Genomic DNA, 15,787 nt, shown 5'->3' with positions numbered 1-15,787 from the left:
CCACATTCCAGCAATGGAGAACAGGGTTGCCAGCCTCATGATTAGAAACATTCCTCGAGCAGATGGGTGGGACCTGCACCTACAGCAGGCTGCACTTCGAGATGATGCAGCAGATTTGGAACCGGTTCAGAGCAGCATAAGTTGAATTGTTTTCCCGTCAAAACAACTCCCACTGTCACTCTAGTTCTGATGCCATAGGATGATCCACCCTTGAGGCTGGACACATTTACACATGCATCACGGCCAAGGAGGCTGCTCTAAGCCTTTCCTTCTCTTCATCTAATTTCTCTGTTGCTAGAGATTGCTGAGACAAGAGAGAGTGTTAACCAACCTGATAACGCTGAACTGCCTCTCGGCAATGTGGTACGCAGAGATGACCGAATATCAGGATGCCCCTCTCTGTGATATCTCTCCTATAAAGTCATGTGATTTCAGTCACGCCATTCATGCTGAACCTATAATAAAAGTTCTGTTGACTACATTTTTTTCGAAGAGAAAATCAGAACACAGGACCTTTGGTGTCACACCTTATCCAGTGTCCCAGCTTACCTGAATTCACCCCACTGAACCTAAGGTATATAGTGCAAAAATAGGCGTTTGGGGCACAGAGTTGGAATAACTGGGGTGTCATTTTACTTGGTACAAGTAAATGTACTATGAACACAGTTAAGCTGCTCAAATATGTGCGGGTATAAAATTATACAACATACAACATCTGGCATAACCCTTCTGTGTTCTGTTGCTATTTAAAAAGTTATATTGTTTATGTTATTTATAGATTGTCTTTGATACTGGTATCAATATCTGGACTATCCACAGGTAAACACATATAAACAATGTTCATTTTATTTAGATTTCAAGTGTAGTTGTTTGTAGAAATGTTGTGTCTTTGTGCACTCCTTGTTTCTTATATTTTCACTTTTTTTATTATATCATTCTTTTAATAATAACTACCAATGGACACTTTGATGGTAGTCAATATAATATTTCTTAGCTTATCATATACTTAAGAAACAGAAACAATTAAAGGTATGTGTTGAATATTTTTGTGCAAACTGAATATCACAATCTTGCAATAAAAATAGTAAATGGAAAAAAAGGCTTCTGTTGGTTAATTTGCTTTATTAAGCACATCCTAGAAACAATTAGCTCTAAAGCTTCTCTCAGACTACGCAATGAATGATTTGATTTGTCATCCTTGAATTACATATTAAAGAGTTCTTTGTGGTATTTTCCCCATCAGATGTTTTTTTGAGTTTCGTTCTGGCCTGAAGATAATAATATAGCACTTTGGAACAAATATGCATATCAGCAAACCAAAACTGGAGGACAGAATGGCAAATATCTCTACAGCTACAGTGAACTTTCCAGGAGAGCTGACATAAGCTGGGATAAAAGTGATCCAGACAGCACAGAATATCAGCATGCTAAAGGTGATGAGTTTAGCTTCATTAAAGTTGTCTGGCAGCTTCCTAGCAAGAAAAGCAAGTACAAAACACAAGACAGCAAGAAGGCCGATATAACCCAACACAGCCCAGAATCCAACAGCTGAACCCAGAGCACACTCTAAGATGATCTTTTCTTTATAGTACTTCATATTCATCTTTGGGAATGGAGGGTTTGTACTTAACCAAATTATACAAATCAGAACCTGAATGAGAGTGAAAATCAAAACACTGATCCTCTGCTGAAGAGGCCCAAACCATTTCATAACATTATTGCCAGGAAGTGTAGCTCTAAAGGCCATTAACACTACAATAGTTTTCCCAAGAACACAGGAGATACAAAGAACAAAAGTGATCCCAAATGCTGTGTGGCGCAGCATGCAGGACCACTGAGTGGGTTGGCCTATGAAGGTCAGAGAACACAAGAAACACAGTTTTAATGATAACAGCAGCAAGAAGCTCAACTCGGAGTTGTTGGCTTTTACAATTGGAGTTTCTTTATGAATCAAAAATATTATTGATGTTAAAAGAGATAAAAATACACCAATGCAGCCAAATCCAGTCAAAAGTGCCCCCATGATCTCTTTGTAGGAAAGGTACTCAGTAGGTTTTGGAAGACACCGATCTCTCTTTTCATTTGGCCAAAATTCAGGTGGACATATCAAACAGTCTGGAGAATCTGTAAAATACGTGAAATCAAACAGACATACAATCACAATACAAAAATGTATACTTCTAACAAAGAAAAGAGTATTTTTAGTTATCTTTACAAAAGGTCAGATGAATTAATGACATCATGAAATCCTTACTCACTTGTTTGATTACTAATTGTTCCCTCTGGGCACTCAAAGCAGTCGAAGCAGCATATAGGTTTACGCTTGTTTATGGCCTTGCGAGTCCCTGGTGGGCATGGTTCTCTGCAGACAGACCTTGGCATCTGATTAAGCAAAACATAGCATGTAAAAACTAATACAACTAAATGTTTTGCTTGTAACTGACAATGCAATATTTACTAAACTCTTTATGTATGTATGTTTATGTAAAGCTTTTCATTTAGCTGTGAAATAACCAAAATGTAATTAAATTTACCTCATTGCTGTTTCCCCCCCAAACTATTTTGGTATCATCTTTAAGTTGGAATTTTTTTCCCTCTGGAAAAGAGGTATCATATTGACCGATATTTACAATCTCAACAGAGCCATCTTCTTTCATCTGCCAGTTAACTAAGTCATACTGGGCAACTGAGTCTCCATTTTCATCAAAGGACACTTTGGCTCCATTCTGGGTTGTGAAATTCACATATTTAATGTGTTCCAACACCTATAAAGACACAGATGGCACATTTTAACAAAAATAAACAAAACAAGCAAGTAATAGAATTGTCTATTACAATTTTAGCCTAAATGAATTCCTAACATTTATGGAGATATGGAAGAATGGAAAAGTGTGTCCAAACGTTTGACTGGTACTGTATGTTTTGCATTAAACACAAAGAATAGTCTGAATTAATACACCAGAACTCACTAGCTTAGGCTGAACTTCATTCTTGCTCACACAGGGCTTTCCCGTGGTGGGATTTGAGCCATCTTTACATTGCAATAGTGCATGAAGGGCATATGCCACCAAGTATACAGCTTTGTACACATTATTCTCAGCCCTGAAAATTGTCACATCCGTGTAGTCACTGGAGACTGTTTTTAGATCTTCTGTGCCAGTACACATAGTAGAGGTGTTTGATGGGGAGAAGCTGCAGTCAAAAAACTTCTCCCAGAAAGATTTAATTATTGCACTCTGGGGTTCATCAGATGGTTTAAAGTTGAGTAAGAATTCACCAAGACCTGGAATGGATGCCTGGGGCAGGGCAAAGCCCATGGCTCCCTGTAAAATGCTCTTTCTCTCAACAGAAGCCAGGTCTTGTTGTGTGATCCAAGACTCAGTGCCAATCCACTGCTTTCCAGTTATGTTATAATTCTCCATTTTTGACAAAAATGATTTTGTGAAAGACAAGGACATGAACAACAGAACTACCTTTGAAGAGGATTCTCTTACTGTCCTTACAATAGTATTAATCTTCCCTTCAGATGTCTTTGTGTAAGGTAATCTGTATTCAACACATATTCCCTCTTTAATTCCATCTTCTACAAATAAGTCTGTACCTTCCTCTGAGTACATGGCCATTGAATAAATAATCCCCACCCATCGCCAGTCAAAATATTTCATAAGCTGTACCAGACCTATGATTTGAAAGCGGTCACTTGGCACAGTTCTGAAGAAGGTGGGGTAAAGTTTCTTGTTGCTCAAACAAGCACAGGTTGAAAGGTAGCTTACCTTCAAAGAAAAAAAAAAAAAACATTTATCAAACACATTAATCCTAATGAGGCATAATATATATTGTCAGAGTTTGCAAATATAAATAAACAATTGAAAAAATGAAATTTGAAGAGTTTGCAATTATTTTCCATTTATTCCCCAACCTCACCTGTGGAATGGATAGTGGGCTTAGTATGCTGTTTATGTCTTCACTCACTCCAGAGGATGAATGGCCTAAGAGAGCCTGGATTTGATTCTTGCAGCCCTTTGAATCCTCTCCATTTACAGCTTCTACAGCTGCTCGTATCAGATTTTCACTCCCACAGCCATTGTAGAGCCTGTATCCCACAGTCACTCCTGGAAGGAGCTTAGTGTCTCTGTTGATTTCCTCTACAGTGAAAATCAATGTCCTGGCAAACTTCAATTCCCTGTCATTCAATCTGCAAACACAGTGTTAAGTGTTGACACAACACTAATAAACAAGGTATTACAGCTGATCATTTTGCAACACATAAAAACATGTAAAACAACATAAAATTGTACATATTTCAATCATATTCACTTACTTTTTGCAGTATGTATATGGAAGTGCCTGGTAGTCATTATCTTTCAGTTTACGTGTACTAGTCATAGAGAAAACTCCCCCTATAATAAGATCCCCTTCTTTAGAAAATTCCATGAACCCTGTCTGCCCAATCACTTTGCATGTTTGGTTTTCTGACTTTGTCCTTGTCAGCAGAGTGAGTAGGATGATAGTGATCCAACCCATCACGAGGCACCCTCCCCTTCACTCAAGCAACTCTGACCTGGGAGCTGATTTTTATAGCTATGGTGCAAAAACAGAAAAGTCATCAGCCAATATGTGCACGCTGCCAATTCTCGAATTCATGCATCACTGCAAGTAACGGATACTGCATGATCTACATGATGAAAGAAGAAGGTCTGATTTACCTTTTGTCTGAGAATCAATAAAAGTACTTTTATGGTAGCAAGGTATTGAAAATGCAGCACTGTACATTAAATGTTTCTTAGTCACTCAGAAAAGAATGGTAATTCAGGATCTCTATACAGATTTTAAAATAATGTAGCTGTTGACTATTATATAGTGAGAGGGCCCTGTCTCTATGTTATCTTCAGCAGTTTTAATAGCAGATGTCATAGCCATACTTTCTAATTAGGACCAGGTTGAATATGTTAAAAGACAAGTTCTCTATGCGATGTTAAGCTGGACATTTTTGATGACCTAGATGTTAGTTTATATGTGAGCTCTATATGTTTTTCTTTCTTCTTAATATTTTATTTTGCTGAAATCTCTTTTGTGTAGAGAGTGGCCACTTCACCCGGTTATCAGCAAACATTATCAATCATCAATGGCTGGGCCATTTATACAATAACTAATTGTACTTGTAGGCCTACTGATATTCATGCTGTCACAGTAGAAACATGATCCAAAGGCGCGGTGGCCATCGGAAGAGACGGGACAATTCCCGGTAGGCCGGGAGTGAGGTCATGAATACTCTGCAGACCGGCAGACGTAAGCAAGTGTGCAGCCCTCCCTCTACTGTCAAGAGCTGATCAATATTCAGTCATGCAATGTACGCGGGTGACACCAATGCCAAAAGATACTGAGAAAGCTACACAGCTTATATGTCTTTTTGGTGTAATCCATGATGTATTTATAACGCTTTCTTGCTGTGCATTTTTCAGTCATGATCACTCTTGTGGCCCGGTTCTTTCTTATCACTTCCAATTTTGCAACTTAAATCAACTCCTATTTCAGTATTCTACTATGATATTATCTATTATAACTGCAACATGTTATTTTCTTTGTTTGTTCTTAAAATGTGGAATGGAGCACGGCCTGCTGGGAAAGGGAGAAAAGGGCTCATCCAATGAATGCAATTTTCAAGTCGCAGTTCACATCTACTGCAGCGAATAGTTATCTGAAAGTGAGCAATATATATAACTGCGACTTAAAAATCTCCAGTAATATGCTGTGTATATTTGTGAATTTGTGACGAATCTGCTGACGGAAGCGCAACACAGCTGGAGCTGTTCGGTAAGGAAAACGGTTAAATTGGAAATCAGTTGAGACATAACGCCGGGGCCGGGGCCGGTGAAAAAATTCCCAGTGGATTTCAAGACCTCACTTCGCCGCTGACATGATCTTAGTTCTTAAGGTGTGTTTTGCGAAAAACAATTATTTTATTGTGGTTGGAGTATACAGACCTCTTTCTGCACCAGTCTATGCTTCTGACAAAATGGCTGATCTTTTAGTTTCATACATACATTCTGAGTTGATTATATTAGGTGATTTTAACTTAAACTGGTTGAGCTCTGCCTCTGATTATTTAAAAGAGATAAGTGGCAATATTAAACTTTCACAAATAATTACGGACCCTACCAGGCTAGACTTTAAGGACCCCTCTAAGTCATCACTGATTGTCTTAATTTTAATAAACAAAAAAGAAAAAATCACAGACTCAGCTTGGTTTTAATGATCACTGGCCAGTAGCTTGTATTAGAAGTAGTAGGATGAAAAACATGTCCCTGTATGGCAATTAGACAGATTTTTAAACATTTTAATGAGCAGGTCCCCTTGAATGATCTTTTGAAAACTAATATTCATGAAACTGCCAAAAACCCAGACATTAAATCAACTCATAACCATCTTTGTAAATCTTTTTACTCAGTAGTTGACAAACATGCACCTTTTAGAAAATATAGAATTAATTAGTAAATTAATGGAGACAAAATTAAATCCAGCTTTTCAACAGAGCAGAATGTTCTACAGCTAACGTCATTTTTAACAATAGTGCAATATCATTTTTAAATTTTATCTTATTTTATTTCCAACTGCTCTTGTACGGCAAAGACTTTATTCTCAGCACAGAGCAAGCTTAGTAGTGATTTATTTCTCTACTTTGCCCTGACATATTTATTTTTTACATAAATAATAAAATCATTAAAACACATTTTTCATCATTCACAGTATGCCAATTATTGCATTATGTTTCTGCCACATTGGCTACAAGATGATTTTAAGGAATAAACGCAGAAGACATCTCCATGAAAAAAAACTAAAAAAACTTATGCTGAAGTCATTTTGTTCTTCATTCATTCAATGTCCTGATCTTCAATCACTTTAATGTGTGCTTTTCATGTAAAAATTAAAAATTAAATAATGTTTTAAAAAATCTCCACAATCACCTCAGCTGTTGAGGATGTTAAAGGAACTGGTAGACTTCATTCATACATGACCACCTGAATTTCTCTTTTATTTATTTATTTATTTATTCATTGATTCATTTTGGCATGCAAACTTTGCAATTTTAATCAATCAAAATTGCTCTTGTTTAAGAAACAGGGTTGTCAAATCTGCATGCTTAGATGGTGAGAATATTTAATATTAAAAGGGAAAGGAAAAAGGGGGGTAAATGACATTTATGGATTACATTTTTACTCTATTGTTCTGACTCTTTGTTTCATGTTCAAATATACATACAAAATAATGATTGAAAAGAAACAATTTAAATTAACCTGTTGATCTTAATAATCAGTACATACTTTATTGGTACCCTTGAATTCTGCAGACATGTTACCCATTGCACGTGTAAGAGGATGGTCAAGAAATTTAATTTAGTCATGATGGATTGTAGCAAACTGGGGAGTGAGACAAACACACAGTACAAAGTGGCCAGTAGCTCTATCTGTCCTAACACAGTCCAACACCGTAGTGTTAATCCCACAGTACCATCCAGAAGCATGTCGTCAAACCACAGTTTGATATTCTTATTTGGAAAAGGAGGGCTGAAAATCATCCATAGAAACACCCCAGTAACAGGCAGAACCCTAAACTGCTGCTGTGTGGGACAAAACAATTTCATTACAGTATGAGCTGCCCTGAAGGTAATTAACACATGCACAGTTCTCCCCATAGAGAGGCAGACGACAACGGAAATCCCGACAGCTACTTGCGCCCACTCTGAGGGCTGATAGATGGTAACTGATGGTGAAAAACAATACAGAGTCATGGTGAAAAGCATCATCACAGTGGAATTATTGCCATGAGGAGGATTGACTCTGTTTGGTGATATTTTCATCCTTGTCATGTAGATTCCAACCAGTAACACAGCTGCCACAAAACATCTTCCAATCCATCTGCTGGTGTCTGCCCACGGCCTCTCCACCCACTCTATATACACATTCAATTAAAAAAAACGAACAAAAATTGTAGATAATTATGCCATTATTTAAGGAACTTTAGGAATGCTCTTACTGTAATGATGAATATATGGGATTGTTTTAATTGTAATGTTACCTGCTTGTGTTAGAAATGATCCTTTTAGAGAATGTGTTGCATAATTTGACAGAATCTGCAGTGAACAAGATATAAAAATGACTTAATGCATGCAAATTACACACATTATATGAGCAAATACAGGAGGGAAATATGACAACATATACTGTCAGATTATATAAATTTGTCAGCCATCAGACTTTTATATATTTTGCTGTGGTAACTGCAATAAGGTCATATTATATTTAAAAATGTGTATCAATGGGCATGATGCATGATTCACTGGACAGACATTCTAGTTATTTCATCTATCAATGGTGTAAATGAAAGAAAGTAAAGTAAAATTCCGTCTCACAGTATCCATTTCTGGAGGTAAAAGAATACTAGTTATACCAAATTGTATATATATATATATATATATATATATATATATTTTTTTTTTTTATGTTATCCAGGCAAATAAATACCTGCTATGGATTAAATATATGTTCATTGTTTTTTGTTGTTGTTGTTGTTTGTTTGTTTGTTTGTTTTGTTTTAGTAATACTGATAACGTGAAAACATTAATCTTCAGAGACTGAGGCAGACAGTAAACAGGTATACATGCAAACATCCATACATTGAGATCCAGATGTGACCCCCATTTAATTTTTCTGGGGACATAAGACTCACTTTGTTCTCGGGTGAGATGAAGATAAGGGTTTCTGAAAATGTGAGACCAAGTGCTCCATGCAAGAACATCTGCTCAATTTTGACCTTTGGGTTGCATGCCTCAGAGATGCATATACAATCCACGGTTTTCCACCGATCTACTAGAACAAGGGCGATGATGTTGAAGTAGTCTGCCATGGACGTCAGAAGAACAAATGAAGGCCAGATACTTCTGCAATTTAAATGTGTCCTGTGATCATAAGCCTTCATCTGCATGGAGGAAATATAGAGACAATTATTCGATATCATAATAAATTTAGTATAAATAGATGTCAGTATGGAAATCATTTTTTAATGCAGTATCTTAAAGTACTTGGTCGCCCATAAAGTTGGAATAAAATATTTTTTTACCTCTTTCCATGAAATTATTGTGAAAATGTGATTTATTCTTGATAGATAACGTGTATATATTCTCAAAATTGTATTGATCAATCTCATAGCACCTGGTCAAAGGTGATTACTGATGTGTATGAATAGAAAATAAAAAGAGGAATGTGTCTGAAAACAAAATTATTCCAACTTTATGGGCGACCGTGTACATTCAAATTTGAACTTCTGCATGCAATATGGTGAAGAAGACTCTTACTCTGCTGCTTACCTTGACTATGGATTGTGGACACTTGACCTCAAACAGTGAATATACCAACAACTGCTGAATTTTACATTTGCAGACATGTCTGTTTTGCTTCCCTGCATTTTCAGCCTCTTTGACTCTTTGTAACAGGGTCAAACAGCCATTTAGGAGCACACAGTTCAAAGTTGCAACAGGAAAGACAGTACAGTCTTTTTTTATCTTCCCCTGTATGGAAACCCTCTGTAAGGCAATGCTCTTTTGAGGAGATCTAGAACATACAAACAAACAAACAAACAAACAAACAAACAAACAAAAAACAAATATCGGTTAATGATCACATCATGTGGCAAATGATCACATGTATAATTACCACTATACTATACATATCTCAACTCAGCATTTGTAGTTAACACAATCTTAAATACATAAACTTATATTAATTTATACATAATATATAAGCGGGACTGGCAACATCTTGAAATGTAAAAAGCATGATTTCCCCACTGTGAGGCTATTACTTTGCATAAAAATTCCTCTAGAGATTGTCTAATTGTCTTTTGTGTTGTCTCTAAGTATGGTGTTTAGACCCCCATAATTCTGCTGTTTCCCCGCCGAGGAAATCATTAAATTACAAGCTAATTGCTGATGATTCTGTGGAAAAACACCACTGGGGTATCTACTGTACGTCCTTGACAAAAAAATAAAAGCAAGTTACTGAGCAAGAAACAAGTGGAAGAAATTAAGAAAACAAACAACACTGTAATTCACAAACAATTTACTCACCTCTCAAATGTCAGTATTGTTTTGTCATGAACAACAGCCCTTTTATGTGATGCATTTGAGTCGAAGCCCATTGTCTCTTCATCATACCCATACTGACTGATATCAGTACCCTGGTCCAGGCTGAGCCATGTGCCGGAAGACACTATCCAAGTGAACAGTATTAAGAGGACAAATGTGACTGTTGTCATCTCAGAGCCTCGCCTTTGGCACAGTCAGGATTCTTGCAAGGTAGAGTTTTATAGCTTTCTATCTGCTACTCAGGTGTAGGAGGCAACTTTGTGGGTCATCCTCTAAGGTACATGAACATATATATATATATATATATATTTTTTTTAGGATGTCAGGCATGAAGAATAAATGTGACAGGAATACACCTGGGCCCTGTTTCCCAACAACAATCAATTATTGAGTGTCTAATAAGAGCATTTCTATTAGTCTTTACCTTTTTACAGCTTTTTTACAAAAATCAGCAAGTACTAGGTGTGCTTAATATGTCACAGTTGGAAAAGCACAGTTATAAATTATAAACTTAGTCATGGCAGAATTCCATGTTGCTGCGTCAGTTTCAGGGTCCTCGTATTAACACAATGACATGGCTTACTGGGGCACTTGCATAGTTCAGAGCCATTGTTAATGTTTTCGTAATACCTGTGCTTTTCCTACTATGACAAGTCACAATTACTTTTGTCATTATCAATAATATAATTAATAGGGCTGTCAAAGTCAACACATTAATAACATGTTAATGCAAATTGATTGCAGGTGAATCTCCACTTTGGTAAAAAGTCACTCTCCCCCTGTATTGTTGTGAAATTGATATTCTATAAATAATGCTGCACACATGACCATTTACATACGCTGGGCATAGATCACTGGGCATAGATGTGTCAGTGGAAACAAGAAGCAGATTGTCTACTCTATTATTGGTTGCTTCATTGCAGAAAGATACTACTTAGGAAGAACAGCAATTGCAAAAATTAAGACCGTCACCGAAGTGGAACTGTTACTGAGAGAAACATGAGTATCAGGTGGTCAAGGTGGCAGAAAGGACACATTGTGACTGTATTGACCCAATCAGGAATGTGGTTGCCATTGTTTTAAAAGTCCCAGTTTTCGCCTGTGAAGACTAATATTTACTTTATAGTATGAATTTCAATAGCAAAATAAACGCCACTGGCACATTTGAATTTACTTACATCGATGCCAGGAATAAAAAAACAACATTTTAGTTGTTACACATTGAGATGTGAAGATGTCACCGAAGATGAACATTCAAATTTGAACTTCTGCATGCAATATGGTGAAGAAGACTCTTACTCTGCTGCTTACCTTGACTATGGATTGTGGACACTTGACCTCAAACAGTGAATATACCAACAACTGCTGAATTTTACATTTGCAGACATGTCTGTTTTGCTTCCCTGCATTTTCAGCCTCTTTGACTCTTTGTAACAGGGTCAAACAGCCATTTAGGAGCACACAGTTCAAAGTTGCAACAGGAAAGACAGTACAGTCTTTTTTTATCTTCCCCTGTATGGAAACCCTCTGTAAGGCAATGCTCTTTTGAGGAGATCTAGAACATACAAACAAACAAACAAACAAACAAACAAACAAACAAACAAACAAAAAACAAATATCGGTTAATGATCACATCATGTGGCAAATGATCACATGTATAATTACCACTATACTATACATATCTCAACTCAGCATTTGTAGTTAACACAATCTTAAATACATAAACTTATATTAATTTATACATAATTATTAATTAATATTATTAAGACCGTCACCGAAGTGGAACTGTTACTGAGAGAAACATGAGTATCAGGTGGTCAAGGTGGCAGAAAGGACACATTGTGACTGTATTGACCCAATCAGGAATGTGGTTGCCATTGTTTTAAAAGTCCCAGTTTTCGCCTGTGAAGACTAATATTTACTTTATAGTATGAATTATAGTATGAAACGCCACATTTGAATTTACTTACATCGATGCCAGGAATAAAAAAACAACATTTTAGTTGTTACACATTGAGATGTGAAGATGTCACCGAAGATGAAGTCTCCATCATTGGTCATCTCAGGTAGTTGTGAGTTTGCCTGTGGCCCCCAGATCACTGAATCCGGCCCTGCCATGGACCTGCTGCTTCTGGGTCTAAGGCAAATGAGGAAGGTCCCTCAGGGAGTAAGACAAAATGGAGTGTGGTGTGAGCAGTAATCGAAGACTGTGCCATACACACAGTCTTAACATAAATATATTTTTCATTTTTATTATTCCTTATTTGGGGAATTACATCTGACCCCATGGACAATGTCGATTGTATGGCTTAAAAAATATCAGGGGTCACAAACAGAACAACACAATATTGAAACCAAAAATCTGATACTAAACAGCTTCTTTGGAGTTGTTAATAGTCACATCAAGGCAATTTCTTCAGGTCTTTTAAGTCAGTTATTCTGTGAATCTCATCCATTTAGTTCTGTCCCCATGATGTCATTGTCTGCACGCACCAGCAGAAATCAAATAATCATCAACTGTGCTGGCATTACAAAACTTTGCCATGACGTGAATATTTCACACACATCAAGGATTATTAGATCAGTTAAAATAAAATAGGTGAAATTTACCAAAAGTATTGTCACAGCAAAGCCACCTTTTTTTAACTAGTGCAGTGCCCGTTCAAACCTTGTCTTCCTTTGCAATGGACCTCTTGCTTGGCCTCCAGCAGCTACCTCCATGCATAGAAAAATTGATACAGTTGATGTGAAGTGTGAATGACTGTATACACCAACAACATGAAAGAAACAAACATTTTAATATACACATCGGATTATTTAAAAATAAGATAATGTGGATCCTAAAACAAAGTGGATAAAATCATATTGGGCTTTTAGACCATTCTCATTTTCTGTGCCTTCAGTTCGGATTGGAGACGGTGTGCTTGCTCCAAAGACTTGTGCTTTCTATGTAATGGTGCATCACAATTGCAACGGTCTCAGAGCATATGAGCAAAAACTGGTTTTGAACTGCTAATGGAACGTATTTCCTTCATGTTACGTGTGTAACGACCATCATTGTGTATTGGGCTGTGGGTGCTTCCCATATGCAGGTGACCTACACTAAACTATGTAAGTTACTGTGTAGTCACTCTAATGTTGCTGCTAATCTGCTGCTAACACTACGCTTTCTGTCTAGACATGATTAGACATTGTTGATGTGTTCTGTTTTCACTGTCTTCTTTTCTCTATTAGAGCACTTTTCATGTTTAATGTTTCCCCGACATGCAGGAGTCAGTTGGCAGGACCCTGAAGCTCCGCCCTACCCTTGCACAGAGAGAAGCTGCCTGGTCATTGTTGATTTATTCAAAGTTTATTTTAACTGGTTCAAAAGTTTAATTTAAAATGTATTGGGTCTCCAATTTGAACCAAATGCAAGACTTCTCCCTCCTGGGTACCCAGCTATACGCCTGCCGAGTGTGGAGTTGATTGGTTTAACAGTTCGAGAGATACATTTAGGACATACATACAGAAATACAGACAGACAGAGATTTCTTTCTGTATTAGAGAGATCATCTTTATATGTGAATTAATTTCACTGCTGACACATAAGACTGTATACAATGGAGATGTGTTAACTCATTTTTCTTTTTTGTATTCATAAACAAATAATTTGTATTCATTTTGTAATCTGTTTTATGGCAATCCCATGTCTCTTTGAACTAAAGAATATGCACATCATGCAACACAACAGTTGTTCAAAAGTTGCTAGCTATTTCATTTAAATCCATTTAGCTGAAATCAGTATTTTTTCCCTTTGACAAGGGCCTTATATTTTCTGACACATTTATTTATTTATCCATCTGTTACTGCAGTCTCAATTCTGGCAGACAGTTAGGCCAAGTTAAGAACAAGTGTCTGGTCAAGAACAAATTTCTATGCAATTCTTGATGTATGTACGCATTCAGAACGTTTTCTGAATATTGTATATGGACATTTTTCACATGTTCACATAAAAAACTGAAATTATTATTTTTTTATTATATTTGAGTACATCAACTGTATTCTATGATTGTCTAATATTTTAAGTATTTTGGTGCCAATTTAGACAGATTACACACTTTCTAATAATGTTACATAATTTGTTGAATTTGCAGTCTTTTCAGAGATCTTTCACGAGTAATCAGACGTCATCATAATCATGATATTGCAGCCTGGAGTGTTTTGTCCTTAACAAACAGCAGCTGGATTCACAGTCTCTCAGGGCTCTCTAAAGATGAAGTGCCCTATTAGAAACATGATCAGAATCTACCTTCATATTATACATTATTACATCCTTAACATTTTTTAAAGTTTTATTACTATTATTATTATTATTATTATTATTATTATTATTATTATTATTATTATTATTATTATTATTATTATTATTATTATACATATTGTGCATATTATTATTCTTCTTCTACTTATTATTATTATTATTATTATTATTGTGCATATTATTCTTCTTCTTCTACTTATTATTATTATTATTATTATTATTATTATTATTATTATTATTATTATTATTATTATTATTATTATTATTATTGTTATTATTGTTAGTAGTAGTAGTACAGTGTCCTAAAAGATTTAAGATACATATATTTAATTTATAACAGACAAAACAGACAAAACAACAATGGCATGGTACAGTACACCTGAGGTTAGAGCTAAAAACAAAACAAGGAAGGAAGATCAAAACAAGCTCTTAATTAATTTCAAATATAACCTTTACATGTTGTGACAAAGCTGTTAATTAATATGCAGTATATCTTTTCTGCTTGAGGCAACATGCCACCTGTTGTCCATGTTGTTGTGTAAAAGGATGAAGCAATCTGTTGCAATGTTTAATCTCTTGTGTCCTTGTTTTGGAGCCACGCAGCAGCTTTCCCACTGGAGTCAAGCCACTGGGTAATAAAGTCATGCTCACAACAGATGGGGACTCACTTATCTTTCACTGTTTTTCTGCAGTGTTGTTTTTGTGTATGTGTACAGGTAACCTTTATTTCTACTGTATTGCATCATTGTATATTTACACTTGAGATAATCAGTGTCAGTGCAAATGTGTTTCTGTAAGTGTCAGGGGAATACTGGGGCTACGGTACGGGCCTCATGCTTTATTGAACCTTTACCAAAGCCAAATTGTACTAGTGTTATTATACATTTTGTTAGTTGCACAGTTTTTGCACATTCTTCATAAATATTTACCCCAAACATGTTCTGTACCCTATAAACTGCAGATACATTTTCTGCTTTCTTTACCCTGGCCTCATCTGGAGATTATGTACCTCTCTTTCTCTCTCTCTCTCTCTCTCTCTCTCTCTCTCTCCTCTCTCTCTCTCTCTCTCTCTCTCTCTCTCTCTCTCTCTCTCTCTCTCTCTCTCTCTCTCCCTCTCTCCCTCTCTCTCCTCTCTCTCTCTCTCTCTCTCTCTCTCTCTCTCTCTCTCTCTCTTTCTCTCACTCACCTATATGAGTCACTCACTCTCTCTCTCTCTCTCTCTCTCTCTCTCTCTCTCTCTCTCTCTCTATATATATATATATATATATATATATATATATATATATATATATACATATAACATGTGACAAGTTTTGCTGTAATAATTCCTCCTATTTATATTT

The 15,787-nt window shown here is 36.2% G+C and overlaps 1 protein-coding gene across 1 annotated transcript; it reads right to left on the bottom strand.

Moving 5' to 3' along the window:
* Positions 1-1,210: 1,210 nt before the first annotated feature.
* LOC133980173 (extracellular calcium-sensing receptor-like) lies at positions 1,211-9,725 on the bottom strand. Its single transcript, XM_062418784.1, has 7 exons — positions 9,689-9,725; positions 4,322-4,496; positions 3,925-4,195; positions 2,970-3,773; positions 2,535-2,765; positions 2,259-2,382; positions 1,211-2,124 (listed from the first exon to the last, which is right to left on the bottom strand). Exons 1-7 carry the CDS (start codon positions 9,723-9,725, stop codon positions 1,211-1,213), a joined length of 2,556 nt encoding a protein of 851 aa, XP_062274768.1.
* Positions 9,726-15,787: the final 6,062 nt, after the last annotated feature.

Source organism: Scomber scombrus, chromosome 5 (genome assembly GCF_963691925.1).
Source record: "Scomber scombrus chromosome 5, fScoSco1.1, whole genome shotgun sequence".
Classification (NCBI taxonomy): domain Eukaryota; kingdom Metazoa; phylum Chordata; class Actinopteri; order Scombriformes; family Scombridae; genus Scomber; species Scomber scombrus.
Note: the sequence above shows the minus strand (reverse complement) of the source record. Positions and strands in the feature narration are given on the sequence as shown.